This window comes from Anser cygnoides, chromosome 7 (assembly GCF_040182565.1).
Source record: "Anser cygnoides isolate HZ-2024a breed goose chromosome 7, Taihu_goose_T2T_genome, whole genome shotgun sequence".
In the NCBI taxonomy this organism is placed as follows: Eukaryota; Metazoa; Chordata; class Aves; order Anseriformes; family Anatidae; genus Anser; species Anser cygnoides.
In genome coordinates this window covers 25,831,719-25,859,185 of record NC_089879.1, presented here as the reverse complement: position 1 = coordinate 25,859,185, position 27,467 = coordinate 25,831,719, and the positions used below count along the sequence as shown (strand labels likewise).

The window sequence follows — 27,467 nt, the reverse complement described above, 5'->3', positions numbered from 1 at the left end:
TTTTCAATATGTAGCTGAGCAGCTACAAGAACCAGAAACTTTTATTTTAAATGAATCCTAGGATTCTCACACTGTTACTTGCCTTCAGCTGCTTGGGCTTAAGTAAAATGTAAATTACAAGTTGTGATAAAATTCAAGATAGCTGGAAAGATGGTAATTTGGCACAACTAAGTTCCTTATCATTTATAAAGGACTGCATATATATCCAGCTGTTTCCACAGTATGACAATGCCTTTGAATTTAAAATCGGTTATCCTGAAAGATCACAAAGAAGAAGAACTAATTCAATTTAGGATAAAAGTGATTTGGAATGGAAAACAGATTTTAGCTAAAGTAACTAAAACAGTTACTTATTAATAAATAATTATTAATATTAATAATTAATTATTAATAAATCCTGAGAAAAATAAGAACACAAATGGAAAAAGTGACATCTGAAGCTGTATGCTCTATGAAGAACATTACAGAAGAAACTTTTAATTTAGGAGCAAATCTTCAGTCTTTGAAAAGTAAATATTACAGTAACCAATAAAGTTTTCTTTAAAATTTCAGCTACTTTTAAGTGTATCACTATGTCAATCTCTTAAATCTTTCTGTTAAAACTTTAAACTATTGACTAAGCAGCAGTACTATTAGCCACTGCAACACCATTTGTCTTTGGAAGATACTGTTCATAAAAGAGAACCATAAAGCATATTTTTAAACCTTTTATATTTGCTTCATATTTTAATTCAAGTAAATTAACAAACATGAGGAACATCTCAAGATGTGGCAGAGAGGATTTTTTTCTTGGAAGGATGACAGTCAGATTTTAAGGAGAATAACTGAATACGGAAAAAGTTTGATTGTTTTATCCATCAGGTAAGTTTACAGATCAATCCAGGAGGCAGAAATGGCTTTTAAAACATGGAATTCGGAAACAAATAAAATAATCATTTTAGAGCAGAAAAACAAGAGAGCTGTCCTTGGACAGTTTCTGAGATTAGTGCACACATGAAGTCATCAGATGAAAGTGAAGAAAACAATACCAGGGTTCTTGAAGATTAGAAGTGAGCGTTTTCAAGTACCTTCTAAAGGCAGACAGTAAGTAATCAAAGATTTTTGATGACCATGGTGATTCAGTGTCTAGAACTAAGATATAATCAACACAATAGGAATAATATGAAGGTGTGAGAGATGAAACTGTTAGTATCAGTTTCTTCATAAAGTCAAGTTTCCTTTCAACACAATAGCAAATTGCCCCGCAATTTCAACTCTTCCATCATTACGCAGTGAAATCTTCAACTCTCCTCCACGGCGAGAACACTGAAAAGCTAAATAGAAACAAGAATTCAGAGTTAAAATTCTAGTATATAATAAAAATTATTTTTTTAAATGCATGAAAATTCAGGCTAATGATACCTCTGTCTCCAGAAAGCAAGCAGCATCAGGTCAGTCACTGCACCAGAGACAACCTGGATGAATTGTCTTTACAGATGAAGATTAGCTGAGGGTCTATCTCAGACAAGAACTTGACACATACAGAATGTGACAGAAGTACTATGTAGTACTAAGCAATGAAGGATGGTTTGCTGTGGTGTAGCCAACTAAGTTTCTTTTGCATATTTAGGTATGTCTTGAATGCACGCATTCATGGAATAGACAGTTTCCATAAGCAAGAAGGAAGAACACTTATCTGTACAAGAATAGAGAACCACTTTTCTAGTACTGAACTACAATTAGATACAAGGTTCAAAGCATGTTTTGGGTTAAAGGGTAAATAAAGATGAAGTAACTAGTGGGAAAAGTCTACGAAGAAACATAGACACTGCTTCAGCTGTCACAAACTGAGAACAAATTGTTACGTAGACAGGAACAGATATTGATTTATATAATCCTGAAAATATCACTTAATACAGCCAGATAAAGTTTACAGAGAATACCTTTCCACCCATGAATAATCACAAAGCTCCATTTTTGCTGAAACTGTTTAAGTCATATTCAGGTGGGAAGATAATGCTTAGCTAGCATGTTGAGTCCGTAGTCTTGTTTCAGTAGTCCAATTTTAGCTGCATAATTACTTGATCAGCAAATGCTCTCGTTAAGAAGTCATCTTGCAAAGGTTAGAGTTTCATACCGTTTTGTTTTTGTAAAAGGCTGTAAACGGATGAGACAAGCCACTGATGTTCAGTCTCCCTACTCAATGAAATTCCAACTACAAAGGTTTCTCAAAGCAAACAACCTTTTCCTCACAATTCCTCAATTTGTAATTGGGTAGAGACTGCATTTAGTTCCTGGCAGAGTGCAGGATCTCCAACAGATGGCACATACACCGTATGCTTTAAGACGGTTTCTCAGCCACAGCTGACAAGAAAGCTCTTACTTATACCAGGATATCAGATTCCCAAGGCTCCAAAACCGGTAAGAACAGGAGCTCTATAATAATTGCTACTGATACCTTCTGGTCTTTATTTATAGAACTACTGGCTATCATTTTTAACTTATCAGAACAATACCTATTTATGGACTAATAACTTCAATTAGAATATTCCATACCATGATAAATTTGATAAACTGTTATTGCCAAGTGTGGTTACACAGCTAAACCCTCCCCACCTCTTTGTGATAGCAGAGTTAAAGAAAAGAGCTAAATTATTTCATATCTTCAGAGGTTGCCTGGTTTTTGTTTTTCTTTCCTTAAATGTGGAACTAGTGCTGTATGTTTCATGGCAAGATTACTGAGGCTATTTTGATACTGGTCCATTTTATTTTACTTTCAAAGAAACCTCCAAAATACAAGGAAAAAAAGACAAAGATTTTATGCAAGCCTGTATATAAATGGTACTTTATCTTTTCTTTCTCTCACACAGAAACAATGATATTTCACACTGTGTCTGAAAGGAAACAGACCTGCATGGAATATTTCATTGACTAGATGATTTTATTTAATAGCAATGTCTTCAGAGAGATTCAAGCATCTCTGATGTGCACACTCACTTTCTGGATCATGCAGTTGTTGCACATCCTTCCATGTGTGGATTTTTCTCATACTACACACACTATTCCCAGTATAAATACAAATACATACATTCTGATCTGTAGAAATAATATATCACAGCTGAATTCAGTGCCTTAAATTCTTTTATGATTCACCTGAGAGAGGGGAAAATTTCAAGAGTATGTACACAGACTGAACTTTAGCATGCTGATCTGCACCACTGTCTTCAGAAGGAGGCCAGTGACTTCGTGCCAATATTAACCTATTGTTTTGAGGAACTTCTTAGAGTAGGTGCATCTAAATGACCAATGGTTACAAAATTTGAGGACTAATGGATTTTCTTTGTGATGTCCTGATAAAGACACCAAATCAGCAACAAGTGCCATTCTTGAAAAGATATTTGTTTTTAGAAATCACCAGTATTTTGGCGAAAATTCTGATCCCTACAAAAGGACTGTTGAAAAAGCATTTGTTCCTAGGCCTCTTCTAGGTATCACTTAAATGAAGTTAAGATCTCTAAGAAATCTTTTTTCTCTAAAAAAAGGAAGTGGACAAATCTACTGACTGATGGAGGGAACCACTTTGGCAGAAATGTTACACTTCTGTATAAATCTAATGTAGTCCTAGGAAAAGAGAACATCTACTAAAACTAAAAGCAGTGAATTCCATCAATCTGTATGCTGAGATTAACTGGGAAAGATGAAAGCTGTGACTGTAACTGTGCACAACTCTTCACTTCACGAGACTTCAAATCAGCAGAAAAATAAATACACGTTTATTCCACCTTATGAGGCAACTTATTCAAAAATTGCGAGGAGACTAAAAAGCTAACAGACAGGACCTTATGTTGAAAGAAATTCTGGCAAACGTTTCTAAAGGATGATCTTACAATTGAAGTAAGGTCCGTTGCCCCCCACCCCACTCCCCAAAAAATCTCCCAACTAAAATTTATAGACCTGTTCTGTATTGGAAAGGAATCACAGAAGTTAGAGGCAACAACAGGAACCACACAATAAAATAATTTAGTTAGTTGAAATAAAGAGGTACAGAAAAGACTCCTCTAGCTTTACCAAATACAAAAAAAAAACTGCCCTGGATCAGGCCCCTTCTCTTTAAAATAATTTGGAAAGTCCTGTAATTTGTCTGGATATATCATATTGCTCATGTAGGTTTATAAATATCATAAAGCTACTTGAAAGACTGGATACAGTGACAGTTGCTAAATACTGTAAATATTGTATTCATTAGCAATTAAAATCTAACACCTGATACGACAGGTTATTTTTATTTAAAATATATTTCGGGGACTCTTCAAATGAAAAAAGGTAAGGACTGATAGTGAATTCTCATTTAACACAACTTAAACACAAGAATATTTACATACCTCCAGGAAAATTGATTAAAGCATTTTACCTTGTAAAAAAGAATTGAAAATTCTCTTTGTATTTGATGGGAGTTGTCAGTGTTTGACAGTTTGGTCTAATAAAAATAGAAGAGAACCTAGACACAGGATATTATGTCTGATACTTCAGCAGAGATGTAGCTGACCTCCTCCTAGAGGTCCCAAAACTCAGAGAGAACTGACAATACATGTAATGTTCTTCGTTTTTATACCATTTCATATCTAATCTATTTTGGAACCAACAGATCTTTCATTTGGAAGAAAGCCGTAATTCTTGCAATAAAAGATACCAGATATTACAAAAGCTGTTGTGAAAGTTCCTAAAGAGTCAAAATATGCTCTTATTTATAAATTTTTGGTGATAAGTTATCTTTTACAAATAACAAAATTACAAATGGAATTTGTACTTGCTTGCTATCAGTAACAGTTTGTGTATATAAGTAATCAACCACAAATACATTTGCTACTTTACTAGTGATGTTTTTAGTAACCTGTAAGACAAATATATATATTTGCTGCAATATTATTTACTGCTGCTACTACTGATTACTGCCACTACTGATTTTATTTTTATTTAAATATATAATATACACACACACTTTCTTTTGTGGTAATAATTTGAAAAAGCTTAATATATACTTGCTTTATTATTCATAAGAAGACTTTCCAGTGGCAATTTATTTTCACCTGTACTAAAGTATTTTTCATATACGCATGAAATATGAAAAAATCTAGCCTATGGGAAGATGGGACTGGTTTTTTCCCCACTAAAAATACTAGGAGAGTAGATTATAGTATAAATTGCCTTTGCTGCTTGAGATAGTTTCTCTGAAAGAGGAAACAGCATGGCACAGATGAAACAAATGAAAACATAAAAGTAGAAAGTACCATATAAAAATACAGACAGAATTTGTGTCTGATTGTTTAGAGCAACACTGTTGACAGGTGTGAAGGAAGACTTTCAGCACCTGACATTAAAGACTGAAAACATCAAATCTTATGAGAAACAGCCAGTCCATAAAGATGCAATACCAAAGACAGTTGTTCTTCAGAAAATATTTTTTTCCTCAACTTTATGATAATTATCACAGATCTGTATGATGTAAATGCAAACATGACCTTGGAACAGACTGATAAACGTTTCCCTCAATCCATGATGGAGAAGGTCTCAGTCACTGTGGATTATCATGCCAAGCTACGGAGGGCTAACAGATCCTTTAAAGAGATTATCACTCAGAAAAAGTCCACTCTGAGATTCATTTGGCTAAATATAGGAAGGCTTATATTCAAGGTGGCTGTTTGGAAAAGCATTTACTTTTACAAACAAGGGTCCATTCTCTGATTAGACTAAATATTACCAATTGTTGCTAAGTGCACAAAAAATAGTATTTCTAACGCAGTCATCGCCACCCACTGAGAGAGACAGAGGACTACTAGGATATCATCTAAAGTTTACCAAGCTTCAGCCATGATGAAAGGTCATGACAGCTAAAATACAGAAGCTGAGATCAAAAACTAACGAGAGTTAGGATCCAGAACTGACACTTCAGATTCTATGCAAACATGATGTGTCACGTTAGTAGGCAGGAAACAAAGCAATTTTTTAAAGATTATCTCACACAAAATTATTATACATTATTCTACTCATGATAGGAAAATGGATAGGGAGTTATTACTATATTTTGGGGTTATAATTTTATTTATTTTAAAGCTGGTAGCTTTTAAATAAATGGACAGCTTTCCAAGAAAACAGTCCCTCTTACCAAGCATTTCTGTCTTCCCCAGCTGCTCTGACCAGTAGCTGCTTAAAACAGCATGGGCAGATCCTGAAAAGAAATTAGAACATAAAGTACAGAATTACATTAGAATCACTACTGTGAGCTGTAGTGAGCACTGATTCAAAATGTAAATACCATATACAAATCAAGGGGCACCTGTGTGCACTTAAGAGTAAAAATGCCTAGGAGTCTGCAGAGCAGACAGAACCTGAAGCTTTGGCATTTCACTTATTTATGATCAAGCAGTATTACTTCCTCATCCTCTGACTTCACTGGAAATTTTGCCTAAGGGCTTCAAAACGAGGCTCAATTGGTAGGAATAACAGATACTACAGATTAAAACACTTGAGCCAAAGTATTCACTTTTGGTAAACAAGTGAATTTTCCTAACAATGGAATCTCAAAATATTAAGCTTAATAATACTATTCATCTAAACATAATCTTATTCAATTAAACACAAACAGCTACCCCCCCCCCCCCCCCCCAAGAAAATAGATCTTGGATTCTTGGATTTATTTTTTTTTTTTAAGAATAGGTGGATAGAAGTCAATGTGCAAAAAAGAAAGAATTCCCTCTCTTAACAGTTTTCACAAGCAAACCTCTGGGGTTTTTTCAGTCAGGATGTAACTCATGGTGGTCTTTTAAGGTCTCACTACAGCCTCTGGTAGACCAACTCATTGTTTCCTGAGTGGCAGATGGCTTAAAAATGTAGAATGACTTATTGGATTTTTAACTGGACATGCTGCTTCAGTATACATTAGCTGCTAGGGACAAAGACACTCTGCTGGAAACCCAACTGTGAACTAACTATAATTATCAGGGCTCTGGGACACCAGGACATGTAACAACTAAGAAATTCTCACAGAAGAAAGATAATACAAAGTCATAACACTTAAAAGTACAATTCAGCAGTATAATGAAGAGATTTGTTTCTATAAAAGAAAGGGCGATTGCAAATGCAAGACAAGCAACTGTGAGCTACAAGCCTAGAAGAATCACAGAGATTCAGGGAACATGTAGCTTTTCCTACATAAGAATAATAATAATCTTCTCACAAATCTTAAGGAACGAGCTCTGGGATCAAATACATCCACCACTCTGCCCCTGGTTTAACAGGAAAGCAGGACTGCAAGTTTAATAACTGAAACATGGCCTGTATTTACTTGCAAACCTTTCTGCTAGAAGAGCAGAAAAACTATCGTTATTCCAATAAAGACCTTCTTCTATTTAGCAAAACACTTAATGAGTATTTCTGACTGAGTTCTCATCACACTAGTAATTAACCTGTGATTAAGGGGTACCTAAGCAAATAATATTACTTCAATCATTCCGCAGCAAATATTATCACATCTACGGAGCAGAACATCAAAGGAAGACTTTGAACTAGTGTCTCTGCCTCTAAAAATATACCTAGCTAAGTTCTTACAACTTGCAGCACTGAGAATACACACAATAAAATGTTCTTAAACCAGGAAGTGCTTTCAGCTGAAGCACAAAAAGAATAAACAACACTGAAAGAAGTGGATATGAACTTCTGCAGTACTTGCTCAATACCAAAGCACTCTGCTGCTTTTCTGTAATTGTAATACTTCAGGGAAAAGATCTGAAAAAAAAGAGGCAGGAACATCTGACCTGGCTTCCTGACAGCAGGAAGCTGATTTTTTCTGAATGAGTTTGGCATCAGTCAAAGTTTTCCTGCTGTCCATAGAAAGCAGTAATTTATAAGAGAGACTCTAAAGTACTAATTAATGAAGTTTAATAAGAACGTTTTAACTGAATTGAAACAAGAATAATTCATCTATCATGCAAATACACACCTGTAACAGGGTCTTCCAGAACTCCATACCAAGGTGCAAAATATCTGGAATGAAAATCATGTCCTTTATCTTTTCCACTGGAGTTTCCCTTAAGAGTGAGTATGAGTCCTTTCACCTTTCCAGTCTTTTCCACTGACAGAAATTGTTGAGCGTTCACTTGCAGTTTTTCCAACACAGACCTTGAATTTAATTATAGAGTATTTTAAAACTTCATTTCACATGAGTTCAAGTATTGAAAAGCATCAGAAAGCTACAAAACTGTCTTCTCTACACTCTCAAAACAGCCACAACGAAGTGTTGGAGCAAAGGATTCCTAGCATTGTTCTCCCAATGTCTTTCGATATAAGACTACCCTGAATATACTACACTCCTAGTAAGCAGAGAAAAAAGGCCAAGCCATGTATTTCTTATTTCTGAAAACAGAAATAAAATGCCCAGAAAAAAAAAAAGCTCTAGAAATGTACACTTTCATTTCTATTTTTCCATCACTGGACAAAATATTTCACCACTACAAAATGCAAAGTGTAAGCACTCCACCTGCTTCCAGAAAAAGGAAACAACTAATACTATTCAGATCTTCAGAGAATTGTAAAGCACTCTACAACAGTCTCATTTCTCTCAGCCTCTATGAAGCTGCAGATACCTCCCTAAAAACTGAAGTCTTGAAAGAGTAAAAATACTGAGTATTCAGCTGAATTTTTTTTTAATCTCCCCATTACCTCCCTCTATAAACAGTAGTTTGGCCAAATTTTAAGTAAAAACAATTGCAATTTGACCTGATTAAAGAATTCAGGCTTGGACAATATATATATATACATATACGTATAGATAGATATATATATATACACACACACAAATCATACTCAACAATGAAATTCAGGTCTCTGAGATTAACAAATGCTTTGAAATCAATTGAATTGGAATTTCCTCTGTAAAGCTACTTATGATGCTGTAAAGAATGTGTAAGCAGATTACAGTCAATTAGGCATGTGAATCCATGGCATTCTGTCAATGTGTCTTCTCTCACTATGCAGACCTCTACAGCTCTACAACTAATAGTTCTTCAGTTGTGAAGCTAGACTCCCAATTTCTTGCTAGGTTCCTGGACCACTTTTGACTCAGAGGGATGGGGAAAAAAACAATGTTAAAAGTGCTTCCTACATCTCCCTTTCTTGAAGATAGGTTTCAGATTGATCTTGTTTAGCTTTGCTGGTTCTGTAAGCTCACATGGGAAGATTACAGAATTATTTAACATGAGAGTTTAAATTAGAGTTTTTAATCTTTTGTAAAAGAAATATAAGTGAGCCTAGCCTATAAAGAAGAGTGGTTAAATGAAAGGAATCAATTTCTACATGCTTGCTTCAAAAAAGTATCACAAACCTTTCATAAGCATCACTGAGGCGGACCAGGAGCTTCTTTGTGTCAGGAGAATAACGGAGATCTTGAACGATCATGTCACCAACAGCTGCCTGGCAAAAAGAGTTAAAGGAACAAAGAAAAACAGAGTCATCTGAATATAAAATATCTCCTTAAAATATTCCTCAGACAAATTCTCTGCTAGAATAGGGCTCATGCAAGGTCTTTGACGCAGCCCTTGAGAACACACATGCAAGAAAATTAAATTCACTAAGTGCATGAATGGATATGGGCAGGTGCCAAGAGCTTGTCAACTTGGAAAGAAATCCGGGAACTATGAACAGGGCAAGGACACCAGAGTGCCCTCACACACATACACTGAAATACATGCCAAGCACCGGCAGTGGAAGACAAAAAGGTTCACTGCAGCATTTTGGAGAATTCCATTTCTTGAATTGCAGGACTCAGGAGTTTTCAGGTTTTATGAATTTCTATGAAGTACCTCAAGCAACGTGATGTTGTCACTATTCAGCCATTTTAATATATAAAAATAAGGATAGCTAATTTAAATGTATTTCTAAGAGCACATCTCTCTACTTACCTTTATTAACTCTCCTACTTCCTCAAGTGCCTAAAGCAAAAAAAAAGAAAGAAAAACTGTAAAAGATAGAACATGTATGCTATACAGCTATCCGGCTACAGATAGGTAGATATACATACACCCATGCAAACATAAACACAGGCTTTCCTTGAAAGCCTTTTATAAATAAAATTTTGACTCACCTGTGGGTAGGTTGAGTAAAGCGGTAAGTCCAGGACAATATGATCTTTCTCTCGTCTCGTTTTTAATTCCCCACTCAGAGTAACAAAAGTAAGAACTGAATTTGTGTTTTCTAGAGAGACATAATATTGCAACGTTGTCAAGCATAAGAATTTAAATCTAAATTATTATAGCTTTTAGCCTAGTACATTCAAAAAAGTTAGTTATACAGCTAAAAACCTAATAGCTGCAGTAAACCTGTATTCCAGGAAAAAATTCCCAGCTAACTTAGTAAATAAGCTGCTGAGGCTAATGAATACAGCAACTGCCAGTATGTCTTTCCTGTATGTACCTAGAATAAATGGGAATTTCCTTTTATCAGAAACAGAGATATTCCCTATTCATCAAACTCTACTCTACCTCTCCGAGATGGCATTTGCATATTTAGCACTAGTCTTTAACAAGAGTGATGGCAGGACATCAGAATCCTAAGTGCAGACATCAGACTACAACCTTACAATTACAGAGCAGTTGATAAACAAAAATACTGAAGGTATCTCCACATTTGTTCTCTAAATGTTCTGAAGATTTAACCGCTTTCATTGTAGAAAATAATCGAGATTTTCTTAATTAGAAACAAATTTTAATGAAAAATTATAAAATGAATAGCTTGTAAACATACTTTGTATGTGAAACAAAACAGCAGCTGAGGCAAGTGTAGCATGACCACACAGAGGAACTTCATTGGCTGGAGTGAACCATCTGAGTCCAAAGCAAGAACCTTAAAAATAAAGTTTGTTATTTAGTGGAAGAGGATTTTTTCCTCTTCAATTTATTTCAAAAACTTTATACAGAGTAAGAACATTTAAGTCAAAATGCATGTTATAATCAGTCTCAGTCTCAAACACCCTTTTAGGAATCTATTTTGTACTAATTTTTGGAATAGCCATTGCTTTTGAGCCAGGACTACAACTTGAGTCTACAAACAGAGGAAAGCTACTTTGTTATAACGACAAAGAATTTGCAGAGCAGAGAAGCTCCTTGCTTACAAGTGTGAAACAAGATTTTTCCCCATGAATAAAACACAATGAACCAGTAAAGAGTTTTGCTGGTATAATGGAATCTATACCTCAGCTAGATCAGTTATGAATTATTTTGTTTAAACTACCAGTTAACAATGGTAAAAGACTAATGTATTCTAACCATTTATTTCACTAAAAATTTGATTTCAATTGGTTGTTAAAAAAATCAAAAAATCAAAGATAACTAGATACTAACACAGTACCTTAATCTGAAATCTATCTTCAGGATAACACAGCTGCAAAGTGAGTAGAATCAGCAAACTGATTCATCTGAAAACTAATCCACAAAGCAATTCCGATTGGGCTTTGTGTTTGTCTGATATTTTCTGCCTTTTTCAGCATCTACCCATTTCCTCACCCCTCACATATACAAGCCCTACCAAAGAAGAAGAGTGAATTCCATCCACTCAAACTGACCAAATAAGCAGCCTAAAGTGTTTGTTTGTGCAATTCCAGATTCCTTGTTTTTGCTGGAAACCTGTTTTTTCCAGTACTGGCTCCACAGACAGTTTCTAAGACTTCGTGCAAACTCAAAGAACAGCTTACAGTTACCCTGGTGATGATTTCCTGAACAGCCAAGCCAGATTCTGCTCACTCTGCAGTCCTGTGCATACAGAATAAGCTCTGCCTCTCTTTTCCTGGCTGTATAATAGAATTATCTCAAGAGATAATTAGTAGAAGTATTAATTGAAGGATCTTTGCATAGCACTTTCAGATTTTCTGTATACAACTTGCTTACTTAGTGAAAGATACTAATACAAATGTTCTAATTTATGAATGTTTGCATATTATAAAATGAATTTGATATGCAAAACAAGTACTTTAAAGAATCCATGTGCAAAAAGCTTAATATTATTATTGTAAGATGCAACCCAACTCCAAGATTTTGCTTTTGCTGTCTTACAAATTAGCTTATTCCTTATAAATGAACCCACAGTATATTCTTATTCTTTTGAAAGCAATATTGGTGCTTAAACAGAACCACTCACTTTTAGTAAAGTCATCTGTAGGGTGCAGTTTTCTGATGAAGGCAGTTTCAGAAAGATTCATTTCTGTTGCGATTTTTTGGTGCAAACCTTCATCCAAGTCCTAACAATGAAGTGACAAATCCATTTAAAAGCAGGCCATAAAAAGCAAAATCAAACTCTGTCAAATAAATGCAGTCATCCCAATTTTTATTGTAATAAAGCAGATTCATTTTTAGTTCAATTTTTTTACTTTAATTCATTTTTTACTTTGACAGTAAAAAAAAAAAAAGCTTTTCAGCATAAAATAGGTTAACTAGTTCAGTCACTGTACACAGGCATTTCCAGTATATATTCTGTAAGTTCACAAATCCTTGAACTATAGGAAGAATAAAGTTACAAAAATATTAAACTCAGCCATTTAATGAGTACATCTTTTTTCTTAATTATGATGAAAGTCACACTGAAGTAATTATGAACAATCAAAAAATAACAATCAAAAAATAACTAAAACCTCCTTCTGTAACTCTGAAAAATCAATGTCAGCAAAGGGTATGTAGTAACGGCTAGGGCAATGGCCAAGGCAGCTTATCAGCACTTACTGCTGTACCTTCAATATTGCTCTTTGAACAACAGGAATAACATGCTAAGTCAGTAGAAGCTGAGAAGAGAGAAACTGAAAAAAAAACAAAAATGCTGGGCTCACTACATTCTGCTCTAACTGCCTGCAGGTTTAAACCAGTGAACATTGATACTGGGACACATGAGCTGTAGTGACAGTATGAAATTTCACTTAACCCTTGTTCCATTGTTCTTTCCCCACAATTATGCAGACTGGCCAGGTATAAGCATTTGGTCTTCAAAGTACAAACGATGATGTACTAAGTGGACCTGAACAAGTCCGAACTCTGGCGGGTTGAATTTTGCCCTGCTAACTTTACCTATTTCCCTTAATAATTTTAATCCTTTAAACCAATGATCCCACATTATAGATATGAAACAATTACCAATGGGCACAATAGACCTGTCCTTGAAGAGTTAATTCTATACAATGAAACAACATCCTAACCTTTTACAGTACCAATAGTGTCTCCTTTATTCCAGGAAAATAATTCTTGCTATTAATTACTCCAAAGATACCAAACCAGAACACTGACCAAGAAAACTTTTTATTAATATTAGAATTCTATTGAAATACTGCCATCCTGTGGCACTTCTGAAACACAGAAAGAGTTTGCTTTGCCATTCTTGCTTCACTCGCAACAGTTTTTGTAAAGCATCTGCTGAGCCTTTGAAGGGAACAGAAACATTGCTGTTACCTGCACCATATGTTTTTGGAGCTTAGAATAAAACTATTAGAACATCAGCTTTAATATGACACTAAAGCCCCTAGCCCTTTGTACTGTAAAAAAAAGTTAAAACTTCAGCATGCCAAAGGCGACATGCAAATTGCCCTCTTAATACATTGATGTAATAAAGTAAAATTAATACAAAAATGCAATTAGAAGCTTTTAACTTTAAGTTAAGTTAGTCCTGAGAGGGAGCAGTTAGATATCAGAGGGCTACAATGCCTCTGAAGTAAGATACTCTCTATCACAATTTTAGCTGAGCTGGTTAAGTATGCTATATGGTACAAGATCTAGACAGGATTACAAAGATTTAGGCAGGATTCATGTGGTCAAAATAAGGTACTTCCACTGACTATTTATATTTTTATACTTAAAATTTGAACAAGTGATACCACACAAAAATACAAGGTGTATAAATTTCTACTCTTATTTAGTAACTAGGTTTTGGTAGAACTTGTCAACAGCATATCAACTTGAACCATTTGTTCAGAACATCTTCGTGAAGAGAACGACTGCTGTTGAACGCCACAGAACTACCAGGCTGCTCTGAAGTACTGCAAGCTGGCTGCTTAGACCTGGCAAAAGCTGAGCCCAGCACGTTCAGTGACCCAGATCCAGTCCTACAGGTTCCCCTCACACACACTTTTCTTCCACAGGAAAAGCAAAGAAACGAATAATAAAACTTCAGTCAAGAAGAAAATTATTGAGTATTGATTCTGTTATTCAGTACCGAGCACTCAAGTCAGGAGTGGTAAAAACCACTGCAGCCCCTCATACACTTTTTTTTTCAACTTACATTGACTTTTTTTCTTTTAAACTTACATTTTCGAGCAGACAAACTGCCGCAGGGTTTCCACAAAACGGCCGGTTTGTAAAAGCATCAACCGTAAAAATAGGAATCTGCATTGCTGCTTGCGCCTATTTAGCTTTACGCTGATTTCCTCGGTGCTTTCTAACCCGTTCTACCCCCTGAAGGGAGCCCTGCTCTGAAGTTAATGTTTCCCTACCGCCAGGAGGAACCAGCGGGGCGCTGCTCGTCACTTCCGAGCACATAGAGGGCGCCCAACGGCGGTTTTGATTCATGACGGCAGATTTTAACCTCTGTGTGGCGTCCTGCCTCCCTAACCCACGGTGGGAGGGACACACGCCCGAGAACCCGACGGGACACGGCCGCCTGCGTGAGGCGATGCCTGCGTGAGGCGATACCCGCGCTGAGGCGACGGCCGCGCAGCCGTTAGCGGCGACCGTTAGGGGCGCACGCGCCCCTCTCTGAGAGACTTCTTGGCGCCAAGCCTCCGCCGAGCCCGCCCAGCGCAGCGCGCATGCGCCCCGGCGCCCCTCAGCCGCCCTCGGGAGAGGAACGAGCGGGCGCTCCCCTCCCCACCCGCCGCGCCTGCGCTGTTGCCGCTTCTCGCTGCCGGCCGCGCATGCCCATGTGCCGCTCGGGCGGGGCTGAGGGGAGCGCGGTGCCGCTGTCGCGATAGTTGCGCGCTCGGGACGCCGTCGCGCCTCGGCTGCTTGCGTCGCTTCGGAGCCCGGCGGCCGGTCGGGAGCGAGGAGGAGCTTCCTGCCCGGCGGGACGGAGCTGCCGCTGCCGGGGGCGCGTGCGAGGGCTGTGCGAGCGGCTGCCGGTGAGCGGTGGTTGGCGGCGGGAGGGCAGGGCTCGCCTCAGCGGAGCCCGCCGGGGCCGCCCGGGGAGGGGGCGGCGGGAGCAGCGCCCCCGGGGCCGGCCGGGCCCTCCCCCCTTCGCCGCGGCCGGGAAGGGGCTGAGGGAGGCGGAGGGGGGGAGGGGGCGGTGCTCGGCGGCGCCTCGTCCCCGGCGCGGCCGCCATTTTGCGGAGCTGAGGCGGAGGGCGGCAGCGGCCCTGCGGCGGGCGGGCGGCGGCTCCCCGGGGGCTCGGCGGCGGCTGAGGGGAGGCTGAGGCGCCTCGCCGGGGCTGAGAGGTGCCGGGGGGACGGCGAGGGGAAGAAGGGAGGCGAGGGGGAAGGGGCGGCCGTGAGGGGGCTCCGGGGAGGCGCGCTAAATGGCGCCGGGGAGGGAGCGGGCGGCGGGGCCGGCGCTGCGGGAGGAGGCCGGCGGCAGGACGGGGCCGCTCGCAGCCCGGTGGAGGCGTTGCGGTGGGCTTGGGGCGCTCCTCGGGTCCCCCCCTCCTTAGCTGGGGGCGGCGTGCAGGCACCTGCCGCCGGGGGGGGCTCGGCGCGGGGACGGCCGCCTCCCCCTGCCCCTCAAGGTGATCCCGCGGCGCCAACCCGGGCTCCTTGAATTCGAAATAAAGCCCTGCCTGTGTGGCTGGGGAGGGGAGGGGGGAAGCGCACACACAAAAAGGGGCCGAGAGCGTGGCCCGTGGCGCTCGGTTCGCAGACAAAGGAAAGGCTTGTGTTTCCACGCCGCAGCCGTTGCGTGGTTCCTGCCCCTCCGAGTGCCAGGCTTTAAAAAACAAAAGCTTCCAGGATTAACGCGGGGAGCTCTCTGAGTAAATAACTAGTGCTGCTGCAGCCCACGTACCGCACTCCCTACGTGCGGTTTTCCCTATCAGACTTGGGGATGTTTTCAGATGTATGTGTGCTTAAGATAGGACAAAGTAAAATTTAAATGCGTAACGGGACAAAGTTTATCGTCCATAATAATACTTAATACTAGTTTACAGGAGGAAAACTACTTGATTTCCTTTGAGGTTTGCGGGGCAGACTTGGGTACATATGGAATCTAAAAAAACTTTTTTTTTTTTCTTGGTAGTGTTTAACTTAAATAAAAATGGACTGGAGTGGAAAACACAATGGGCCAAATGATACAACTAACGATGGAACGGTGGTACGACTTCGAGGCCTGCCATTTGGATGCAGCAAAGAAGAGATTGTTCAGTTTTTCCAAGGTATCTCTAGTATAGTCAAAGTATAGAGACTGACTTTTCTTGTATGTTTTACACAATGTTTTGAACACTTTAATTTGTAATGCCCATTAATGGGGTGGAGGGGAGGGTTTGTGCCAGATTAGATTACTTTAAGATTTATATCTTGTAATTACAGTACAAATAACTGTAGATGTAGTAAAGCCGAGTATGTATCTATTTTTGTCGAGGTGGTAAATGTATTATGCATATTGAGATAATCTATATGTTAGCATTTGGAGCAGTTAAATTGCTTGATTGGTAGCTCTGTTTTCTTCATGTAACCTAGGTGGTTGTATTTTTGCATAAGTAAAACAGAAAACAAGTATGGCTAAATCCATAAATGTTTAATGAAAGATCGTTGGCTTGTATTGTTGGGTGATGGGGGAAACTTTTTTTTTTTCGTTGTTGTTGTTTAGATATGCTTAAAGTATTTGCTGCAGATGGGAATGTTTCAGCCTTTAACACTGTTCCCCTTGATGGGGTTATTTGTCCTTGGGTTAAAGGGTTGGAAATCGTGCCAAATGGGATAACATTGACGCTGGACTACCAGGGGAGAAGCACAGGGGAGGCCTTCGTGCAGTTTGCTTCAAAGGAGATAGCAGAAAATGCTCTGGGGAAACACAAGGAAAGAATAGGGCACAGGTGGGGATGGAGAGTTTGGGATGGTGTTTAAATTTTTATTTTTTGGGGGTTGTGGGTCAGTAATGCTTTTGGGGGGGTTGGGGATCATAATATGGAACTGGCTATTTTAAAGATTTTTTTTGTAACTGATTCTAAGTTAACTGGGGAAATACGGTAGATTTGGGGGGTGGGGGAGACAGTATTACTCTGTGTATGTAGCTTGCTAAACTCAGAAAATTGTTTCAGTCATTTGTGTCATGTGTAGGGTAATTTGTGCTAAGTGCTACTATAGCCAGACATTGTTTTTCACCAGTATCTTTCTCATACTGGAAAGACATGTTCTATGCTTAATTTGCACAGCTAGAATTTTCACACAGTAATTTTTGCTATTGTTAAGTTTTTCTTTGATACGCTAAAGATTCTTACGGTTTTGAGGAGAAAATTAAGTTGTGTGGTATCTTTAGTCATTTTTATTGGATTGAACACCTAGTTGTAGAAAACGTAGTATGGCCTTTTGTAATATTCTGAGAGCTTACGCATGTATTCTTACTTGTACCTTGAAAATCCTCTCTTATTCAGATATATTGAAATCTTCAAAAGTAGTAAGAGTGAAATCAGAGGATTCTGTGACCTGCCAAGAAGAATGATGGGACAACAGCGACCTGGACCATATGATAGACCATTAGGAGGAAGAGGGGGTTATTATGGAGCTGGGCGTGGAAGTATGTATGACAGAATGCGTCGAGGAGGTGGTGGATATGACGGTGGTATGTTTACCTAATGATAGAGGTTCTGTTGTCAGTTTCATGTTTCTGACATATTTGTCAAGAAATAACGAAATGGCAGTAGCTTCCTATTAGGTTTGATGCACTTCTCTAAAAAGAAATTTTACTTGTAATATATCAAAAAATGCAGCTTTCTATTTAAGAGTAATGGAAAATATTTGAAAACTTTATTTTCATTAGAATTGGATATTTTGTTTGCATGTTTCGGTCTTTTTATGGTATAAAAGGGATTCTGCACTTGAACGCTGTTCAAAAATACAGTTTTAACAGCCTGTTGGGGCAAACACAGATATCTTGGTGCCCAAAGACTGAAAAAATGATTCTTTTGCATCACTTGGAGTTTTCAGTAACAATGTAATCGTTCTTTTTCTTTATGTCACTTGTACAGGGTATGGTGGCTTTGATGATTATGGTGGCTATAATAACTATGGCTATGGAAATGATGGCTATGATGACAGAATGAGAGATGGGAGAGGTAAAAAAAAAATACTGTTTAAAAAGATTTTTTATCTTTGACTTGTAAGACATAGTATTTTCAAGACAGAAGTAGTGGATTTCTGTATTAAATTGTTTTGTAAAGAAGGAAGGTTACTTAGGAAAGGGGAGTTGAGGAACCTCTGGGAAATAATACACAGATAAGTGTTCAGGTTGATACACTAGAATTGTAAACCTCTTCAGTAGCCTTAAGTCAGCAATTTCAGAAAAAAAATAGTAATCACTTCTCTTGCTTTTCATGATGTACTTACAGGTGTGTTTTTTCTTGGTTGTGTTTTTCTAGGCATGGGAGGACATGGGTATGGTGGGGCTGGAGATGCAGGTTCAGGTTTCCATGGTGGTGGTCATTTTGTTCACATGAGAGGATTGCCTTTTCGAGCAACAGAAAATGACATTGCTAATGTAAGTACAGTAGGAAAAAATGACTTTTTTAACACCAAGAGTTTACATGTTCTTGTCTTCCCTATTCCAAACTAATTTACGGTTCTCCAGTGAGTGATTGATAACTCTAACACATCTGCTACCTGAAGTCATGGTTATTTATGCAAGTTCTGCAGAACTTCACAACAAACGAGCTTTTATAAAGGTAATGTCTGTGGTAAGGTTACTAAAGAAGTCAGATCATTTTTAACATTAATTCCTGTACTTTTCTGGTTTTTTCATTTCCTTAAAAGATGGATACAGTTGTTGCAATCAGTATCTTCAGTCTAAGACTTTCAGAAGCTTAAGTTTAACTGAAGATACAGTGATAGTAAATGTGAAACTTTGATGATGGTTTGTATGTTGACGTGAAACTTGTTTTAGGATGGACAAAGTGGGAAAACAGTAGGGAGCTGTGTTAGTAGGGGGAAGTATCACGTTTACCCATAAGACATCAGGGTGGCAGATAGAGGGACACATGCAGGATTTTGGGAATCTTGAGTCAGTGTGGATGTCTATTGCGATTTCAGGGAGAGAAGTGTTAATGGGACGGTGGGCCTGGTTTAACCATAGGCTCTGTACAGGGGGGCACCTTCTTTATTAGTTGTATAGCGTATATGTGGATCTCCAGCAGGTTGTGCTCGGTTTTTTTCTCCTGTATTTTGAAATTGAGTTGTAACATCAGTTTGGTTGTTTCCTTCAGTCTAAGGACTCTTCGAGAACAAGGGTTGAAAGCGTGATGAATAGTACATGAATAGTTATCCTAAAAGTTCATTTGCACATACTGTCCATTAAAAGGGCAGTTGGTCAGATACACCATTGCATCTTTTTGATGACTTCTGTGGGAAGGAAGAGAAATCTGATTAACAGCTTTTTGTTGTTATTCCATAAACATGTCCCTACTTCAGGATCTTTATTTGGCTCTGCTTCTTTGAAAATTAAGTCATGACTTTCCTTTTCCAGAGTAGCATCTTATTAGAACATATTGCTTAAAGAGATGTGTGTGGACAGGTATTTTGGTTTGTATCTCTGTTTTTAAAGAGAGCTACTTAAGATCTGTGGCTGGAGTTCTTCAAGTTGTATAAAAGGGATTGTAAGTAATGCTCTGGAAATGAGTAATTAAATTTGTCTCATTCTACCACACAAAATCATTAGTTAGTGCTTAGTGCTGTAATCCCTGGGACAGCAAAAAATGTACCTGGCTTAAATTCTAAACTTGTGACTTTTTTTTGTTTTTATTCTTAGTTTTTCTCGCCATTGAATCCTATAAGAGTTCACATTGATATTGGGGCAGATGGACGAGCTACAGGAGAGGCAGATGTGGAATTTGTAACACATGAGGATGCAGTAGCTGCTATGTCAAAGGATAAGAATCACATGCGTGAGTGTTGTGTTCAAATGAGGTTTTCGTTGACCAGGCTTTGGTATGGTATATATAGGTAAATTGAATGTAAGGGTTTAAACTCAATATAACTAAAGTTACACGGCATTAAATACACACATCGTGGTATTTTTTTGCTGTTTATCAGAATAACGACTAATTGGTCATTTTAAAAAAAAAAAATCCTGTGGACTTCCAACTAATTCTACAGGGTGGATTTTTTTCTTTGAATCTTTCTGTTTTCTGAATCAAAATACAACATATTGATTTCCTGCAGAACATCGATATATTGAACTATTCCTGAATTCAACTGCTGGAGGTGGATCTGGAATGGGAGGCTATGGCAGAGATGGCATGGGTATGCATCAATTCCAGATTGAGCTCGTTTTGCCAAACGTAGTGTGGTTCCCAGCGTGTAACAGTGCACATTCTGCTTTTCAGATCAAGGTTACGGCTCTGTTGGTAGAATGGGCATGGGTAGCAATTACAGCGGCGGGTACGGAACTCCTGATGGCTTGGGCGGATACAGTAAGTAGATGTTCTGTTTTAAATTTATTTTCTGTGTTGCTACATCTGTCTTCTGACATGATCTGGAAGGGTGGGTTCTGGGTGCTGTAGGATGTGCTGGGAGAAAGGGAAGGGAGGGCATTGGTTTAACTTCAATTATAAATCACACGTTTTGGTTTTTTTATACCTTTGGCTACTGCAGCAAATGCTTGTTTAGAAAAATAGCATTGAAGTATTGTTGTTCTAGTATAACTTAAGTTGGTGCTGAACAGTTTTGTATTACCCATCACATTCTTTTCTTTTTTTAAGGTATGTATACGTGACCTTGTGTCAATTGTTTGCAGGTCGTGGCAGTGGAAATAGTGGAGGATACTATGGGCAAGGCAGTATGGGTGGAGGAGGATGGCGTGGAATGTATTGAAGGATAGCCTTGCTTCTGCGTAATATCCTGGAAGAAACAGTCTCTGGTCTACTAGACTTTCTTACAAAATTTAATTTCTTTTGTATTTTAAGAACTTTATAATGACTGAAGGAATGTGTTTTCACAATATTATTTGGTAAGCAACAGATTGTGATGGGAAAATCTGTTTTCTGTAGGTTTTATTTGTTGCATACTCTGACTTTAAATAAATTTTTATATTCAAACCACTGATGTTGATAATTTTTATACTAGTTACTCCTAAGGATGTATTACATATTCAGGAAACAGTCGGTTTAAGATGTTGTACTATGGTTCAATAAAGGTGGTTGTACTGTAACTCCTATGAACACTGAGTTCTATGTAATCTTGGTGTAGTGAATGAGTTTGAAAAATTCACTTGTTTAAGGGGAAGAAGGTAGATTAATAGACTAGTTTATTTGGTAACAATCTTTCCTAAATCCTTTTGATAAGTTGTATGTAATAATTTCTCAACATGGCATTAAGCTAAAGCTGTGGAGGCTAAAAGTCATAGTTCCAGCTTCCTTCCTTGTACTATCAGAATCTACTGTGCTTTTCAAATGCACAGTTGCATAAATGCTTAGTTCCCAAGTTGTATGCATCCACAACACCAAGCTACAGTAGTCCTGTGCTTTGCTGTAGAACTCCAGGTGCTGCATTTCACATGTTTAACTTGCAAATGAGTTGCTAATCAAACTAAAACACTAGCACAGCTTTCAGCTAACATGAAATAGGTCAAATACTAGTTAATTTCAAGTTAGCTTAGCTTTTTTTTCTTCACAAACTGTTTTTGGGTGTTTTTAGGAAGAGTGGGGGATTTTGAAGCAAGATATATATAAGTTTCTTTCATCAAACTTGGATTTCAACACCATTGAGCTTTTTTTCCTTTAGTGCACATAGCTGATTTGTCTGTATTTGTTCAAAACTTGGCAACCCATTTTATGGATGAGCTTGTTAGAAGCCAGGTCTCTAAAATGACAACTGTAAGCCCAATATTTGTTAAGTGACACAATCCCAAACACATTGAAAAGTTTTTTGTGCATTTGTGACATGTAAGATGTGTAAGAAACAATTGTTTGAAGACACTTAACATACCTGATGTGTAACGAGGTATTTATTCTGAGCCAGTGTGATCTCCCAAACTAACTGCTTTGTCCTCAATGCCTCCCTTAAGATGTCAAATGTGATCTTGGGTATTGAAAGTTTGTCACCTGTTTTGCTAGTACTGTGTTATATATGTAATAAATGTCTTACTGTGGGAGAGAGTAGAATGGAGTTTATTTCACTAGAGAGTGTGTGCTTGTGTCCAAGTGACTGGAAGTAATAGCTGAAAGGGGCATTTGCCATAGGAAGTTCTCCAACTAGTGAAATACTTTGGGATAGGAAGGGGAGGAAAGATGGCTTTAAATCATTATACCAGGGATGGTGCAGGGCTCTGTTTTTAACTTGGCACTCACAATGTAAGTAGGGGGTTCTTGGTCAGTTACTGCGGTTTGTATGCCTTGTAAAACTAAGGTAACAAAGGTCAGGACAAAAATTAATCCAGTGCCAGGACAATATATCTTAAGAGTCAGGTAAAGTACGTCTACTTAAAGATTTTCCTAAAAGCATAGCGTTTGAATACTGTAAAATAGCATCAGCTCTAACCTTTTCCTCAATCAAGTATGCTCTGCATTCTATTTTCTGAGAAGAAACACACGAACACTGGTTTAAGACTTACCTTTGGGAGAGCAGGGGCAGTTACTTAGTTATTCAAAGTAGTTTGAAGTGTAAGTTACAAAAGGTACACGGAATGTGAGTCTTGAATGAAATTCTGCTGTATGGGACAGTGAATGCCTTACGACTACCCCGTCCCCCCTAATGCTTCATCCTGTAACAAGAGCAGCACTCAGTACCGAACCTTTCAAGGAACTTGGTATTTAAATTGCAGAGGAATAAAAACCCACCTGAAAACATCCTCAGATCAGAGTACTTTCAGGAGACAAGTGAGCAGCACTTTAAGTAATCAGTAGGGTAGCTCCCCACTGTCCAACATGTGTAAAGACATTCTAAGCAACTTGATCACATCAATAAAATGCTCAAAATATTCTGAATTGCAAGTTTTAATATGACATTGCTCCCATGATTAAGTTGCAGATCAATTAAATTTATTTTTTCCAAAAGCTATTTACAGATTTACAAATATTTGTTTTGCATTTTACAAAAAGTTATGCTGGGTAATTTTAAAAACACTTCTTTACAAAAGCTACATAAGCAACTACATTGATGTGTCAAAATTAACAGGATAGCTCTTAGAATATTAGCTAAATGCCTGCCCTTAAAAGACACAGCTAAGCTAAACAAAGTAGAAGAATGACTAAAAGACCTGTTTCTAAGCCTCCATGCTCCTGTTAGTAGGAATATAACAGGCCCATGGATGAAAGAACCAGGGAGTTGATAATTCTGCCGACTGCTCCTCAGTACTGAGCAGAGATTCCACAGCTGGATCCAGTCACACGAAGAGCTGAAGGGAAGAGGGTGTGATTCTAGTGCAGTGACATCAAAGTGAGGCCGATACTAAATACAACCCAAAAGGATGTATTCTTATTTGGCCACTAGAAGAATAAAGATTTACATTCCAGTAGAAATTACCATGGGATAACAATTAGAGGAGTGAGAGATGTGTCAGACCTAGTAACACTCAAAAGCTGTCTTGAAGAAAAGAAAGACCGGTTTAGAAACAAACTGGAAATTTGAGAAAGATGGTGACAAAATCAGAAATAACCTTCCTGTCAACACAGGCACCGCACAAAGGACACGGGCTGCAGTGTTTAATCCTAGTGTCTCTTGGCAGCAAATTCACGCTGCTTCTAGAGCTAAGTATGACTTACATGAAAACAATGCAGATACTCATTTGAAGCTACAGACAACATAGAGCAAAACAACCGGGATGCACATCTCTCCATGAAAACACAGATATGCCAAATTAATAGTTCATTTTACAAAATAATTTCGCAAAATGCATCTCCTTTCTTCCAGTACCTAAAGGCGCTGTTTCTCACCTGTCTGATAAAATCTTCTGCACCTGTGACTCCAAAGAACAGAGCTGTCAGTGCAATATTCTTTGATGCATCAAATCTTGAGAATTGAGGGGAAGCAAACAAATACGATATTTGGCAATAACTTACTGGACCACCTGCATTAATTTCATTACTTATTTTAAAATACAATTTAAAACTATCTATTGCAGAGTTTTACTTCACAACAGCATACTGCAGGCAAATTGTGCAGCAGAATTAGGTTGGACTCGTTGCAGACTAGCCTGTAAAAGCAGGTAAATATATCACCTTTTTCAAGATCAAAATGACTAAGATACTTATCAAATACATATTAACACTGAGTCTCCTGTATAAACTGCCCTCCTTCCTCCAGAAAAGCTTACAAGTAATCTCTTAGACTAACATTGTGATCTGTATTTTTAACATGTTCGGTTTTAACACGTTTTCCATGTTTGGGTCCCATTTTCTCTATTTGTATGAACAGGAAGCAGCCAACAAATTCCTCTATGGTGCTTGGAAAATGCAACTTCAGACTGCTTACCTGAAATTCCAGAAACAGTGCTGTACATTCTGTAGCTGGTACAGTTTTACAGAATTAGCTAAATACCAAAAGGTGATAAATTACTTGTAAAAGGATCTTAGGGCACATTAGAAGAGCACCTCTGTATAAGTATTGCATGGCAGGAATCACAGACACGAACAGGCTTCGGCGAAGAAGGCAGAGGCAGTTCATTGTCCGAACAGGCATTGCAGAAGATCTCACCACAGTTTCTACAGTGATGCTAAATAATGGGGAGAAGGGAGAAGTGTTTGTGAAGAAAAAAAAATAAAAAATTACCGTGGAAATATACTTTGTAATTGGATACCAATAAACCACATATACAGAGCAATCTCAGCTGTGATTCGTTCCAATTCTTTGGTCCAAGCATGGAATCAGTTTTCAAAAGACAATTCATCTAAATCGCAATCTATGATGTAATCCTATACAGACCAAATTTCTAAACTTTGCAGATTTTTTTCAATCCCAAGAATAACATGAACTAACATACTTTGCCAAATAAAAATATAATATAAGCATGAGTGGACAATTCTGTCAAGCAGCTCATGAGATTTAACATAAAAAAAATAAGTAAAATAAAAATTTCCGCATACATTAATAAAGCTTGGAAATTAACACCACTTTCAAACCACAATGAATTCATAACCTTTTAAGTTTATTATATAAAAATGCAATAAGATGACTTGCACGTGTCAAATTTTAACAGTGCCACAGCTGACAAGCACTTGAGATGATGATTCCACAAAGTAGGTTGAATAATTTTAAGTATGGTCCTCTGTGACACTTCACCCAAAGGCAGCGTTTCTTTTGATAGCAGGGCCTGACTGTGTTACACATATCAAAGAATTAGAAAGCCATCTCAGAAAATATCTACACGTTTGTCTGAAGGTTGACATTTCACACTGCATCTCTAAGATAGCTAACACATTTCTCATAATACATGTTAAAAAGTTGGAAGAAATTGTTTTAGTTTTACCTTCCTTTTGGAAAGGGAAAATTCCTTTTCACATAACTTGCAATGTGTAGCCTCTTTGTCCTTCAACCAAACCTGGCCCTGGAGAAAAAAAGAAAAAAAAAAGATCATAAATATGTGTATCCGATAAACTTTGGGTTTCAAAGGACAGAACAAATCAATAGGAGTAGCGTTTACTGCCTGAATTGCTTAATGCCCTGACACCACTCTAATGTCACAGAGACATTAATGCAGAATAAGTCTGCTCCAAAACACTGCTAAGAGAAAGGGAACAGGTGCAAAGAGAACATGCTTGGGGCAGTAAAGATGGTCAACATCTGAGATGGGAAAAGCAGAAAGCTATCCAAGTCTCAAAGCTGAAGCCTATTTCCTTGTCCATCACAGAGGAACAGTCCTCAAGATGCTGGGGAGCAAAAAAAAAAAAAAAAAAAAAAAACCAGTATCAAGAGCTGTTCATTTCCTTCTGTCTAAACCAATTCATAAAAACAGTAGTGTGTTTGGCAAAACCACTTCGCACACCTTTACCTGGACTGAAAGAATACCTAAGGTCACACACCACGTGATCCAGTGTGTGTAAACACAACCGCTGCTCTCAAGCGCTCCCTGAGCAAGTTTTAAGGAAGTTACCAATCATTCAATGTTACAAATCATATTTTTAGTGGCTTTTGGATGATCAAGTATTTAGTGATTGCTGACAAGTAGCACATAATTTAAGCTCAGTTGGCTACATATTTTTTCCCAGATACACTGTACGATAAAAAGGGTGTACTATTGCAAGAAGTGTCAAAATGCATACTTTTATGTCAAACAATAAAAATCAGAAACAACTGAATATTTTCTTTCCCTAAGGCTACAGAGAATCTGTGCTTCTCTCCCAGTGGAGGATATCATACAATGAGTGTCTTCTGTAGAGCTGCTGCTGGAGAGGAGCCTTCTCATGCTTGCAAAACAGTTCAATGGGGACAGTGGGAAAAAAGTATCTTTCCTCCAAATCCTACCAACCTGCAATGCTTTGTTGGCTTCCTTTATATCTTCTATTTTCAGCTTTGATCTAAAAAGTAAAGATAATGCTATTTCAAACTTTTGTCAGTTACTTCCCAACAACTTTAAAAGGTGTAGGTATTTAACAACTTTTAAGCAGAGTACTCTGAACTTCTACTTAATATTTCATATTACAGCAGCATCTAGGAGATGCTGTCCTAAGTACTACACAAAGACAACAAGCTCTCTCCAAAGAGCTCAGAATCCTTTGAATGGCTGCAGATATGTTTGGGATTATATGGATAAAAGAAATTTGTACCAGTGTAGCTCTGGGCAAATACCTAAAGCTAGCACATGGCATTGGTATGAACCAGGAATTCAAATTTCTGGACTGTCATGCTGGGAAAACCAACCTTCCCCCAGCAATCCAGTGCCAACCCACTCAGAATTGTCTAAACTACAATATACACAATAAGTTTTTACACAGGGCACAAAAACCCACACTAGTCATGGCAAAACAATTCAGAAGACACATCATTAAATGAAACTTTAACAACACTGGAGGAGGATAACAACTGTGCTCAGAGCTTATTGCTCATTGTAGTCTGAAGGGGTTCTGATAAGTTCATCTTTTACATACTCTGAAGATGTTGCAATAAACAATGCTCTACAATTGTCATACAGAGAACCTTCATCTCTTCAAATAAAGGAATCTATGAGCATGCAACCTCATAAAAAAGGTGAGCACTATCTTGTTAAGGCCAGAGCTTTTAGATGTGACATGAGGAAGAAGTTCTTCACTTGGAGCACAAAGCGCACATGGGAATTAGGGCTGCAGTTGCACCTTGCTTCTGTTCTTTTCCGTAAAGAATAGAATGAAATTGCCTAAA

General features: G+C 38.2%; 3 protein-coding genes across 12 annotated transcripts in view; 1 reads left to right on the top strand and 2 right to left on the bottom strand.

The window, feature by feature from the left end:
- Positions 1-694: 694 nt before the first annotated feature.
- On the bottom strand, positions 695-14,733 carry PBLD (phenazine biosynthesis like protein domain containing). The gene is made up of 9 exons (XM_013173227.3): positions 14,310-14,733; positions 12,163-12,262; positions 10,774-10,872; positions 10,115-10,224; positions 9,933-9,962; positions 9,356-9,444; positions 7,976-8,154; positions 6,143-6,205; positions 695-1,313 (listed from the first exon to the last, which is right to left on the bottom strand). The coding sequence occupies exons 1-9, from the start codon at positions 14,391-14,393 to the stop codon at positions 1,201-1,203; spliced, it is 867 nt and encodes a 288-aa protein (XP_013028681.1). The 5' UTR covers positions 14,394-14,733; the 3' UTR covers positions 695-1,200.
- A 178-nt stretch (positions 14,734-14,911) lies between these two features.
- On the top strand, positions 14,912-22,287 carry HNRNPH3 (heterogeneous nuclear ribonucleoprotein H3). Of its 6 annotated transcripts, none has more exons than XM_048069666.2 (10): positions 14,912-15,118; positions 16,225-16,360; positions 16,882-17,020; positions 17,579-17,721; positions 18,173-18,259; positions 18,563-18,681; positions 19,945-20,080; positions 20,358-20,438; positions 20,522-20,608; positions 20,932-22,287. In XM_048069666.2, the coding sequence occupies exons 2-10, from the start codon at positions 16,243-16,245 to the stop codon at positions 21,006-21,008; spliced, it is 987 nt and encodes a 328-aa protein (XP_047925623.1). In that variant the 5' UTR covers positions 14,912-15,118; positions 16,225-16,242; the 3' UTR covers positions 21,009-22,287. The 6 variants fall into 6 exon arrangements, with proteins under 6 accessions (XP_047925623.1, XP_047925624.1, XP_047925621.1 ...); XM_048069667.2 differs by having other exon boundaries at positions 17,579-17,766; positions 20,897-22,287; XM_048069664.1 differs by having other exon boundaries at positions 14,913-15,118; positions 17,579-17,766.
- An 864-nt stretch (positions 22,288-23,151) lies between these two features.
- Positions 23,152-27,467, bottom strand: part of RUFY2 (RUN and FYVE domain containing 2) — a 30,061-nt gene continuing 25,745 nt past the window's right edge. For 4 of the 5 annotated variants that reach the window (XM_013173143.3, XM_013173125.3, XM_013173134.3 and 1 more), the window contains exons 16-18: positions 26,599-26,647; positions 25,600-25,677; positions 23,152-24,846 (exon numbers count right to left, since the gene is read on the bottom strand). In XM_013173143.3, coding sequence (XP_013028597.1) covers positions 24,703-24,846; positions 25,600-25,677; positions 26,599-26,647 — 271 coding nt within the window. In that variant the 3' untranslated portion in view covers positions 23,152-24,702. The remainder of the gene's footprint in view (positions 24,847-25,599; positions 25,678-26,598; positions 26,648-27,467) is intronic. The other variant, XR_010832678.1, reaches the window with a different exon arrangement.

Excerpts from the sequence above, each read along its gene's own strand:
- PBLD (XM_013173227.3), bottom strand. The coding sequence starts at position 14,393 with ATGCAGATTCCTATTTTTACGGTTGATGCTTTTACAAACCGGCCGTTT. Across the intron at positions 12,263-14,309 it reads CAGTTTGTCTGCTCGAAAAT|GACTTGGATGAAGGTTTGCA; the intron begins GTAAGTTTAAAA and ends CTTCATTGTTAG. Across the intron at positions 9,445-9,932 it reads AAGTAGGAGAGTTAATAAAG|GCAGCTGTTGGTGACATGAT; the intron begins GTAAGTAGAGAG and ends TCTTTTTGCCAG.
- HNRNPH3 (XM_048069664.1), top strand. The coding sequence starts at position 16,243 with ATGGACTGGAGTGGAAAACACAATGGGCCAAATGATACAACTAACGAT. Across the intron at positions 16,361-16,881 it reads GATTGTTCAGTTTTTCCAAG|GGTTGGAAATCGTGCCAAAT; the intron begins GTATCTCTAGTA and ends CTTGGGTTAAAG. Across the intron at positions 17,021-17,578 it reads AAGGAAAGAATAGGGCACAG|ATATATTGAAATCTTCAAAA; the intron begins GTGGGGATGGAG and ends TCTCTTATTCAG.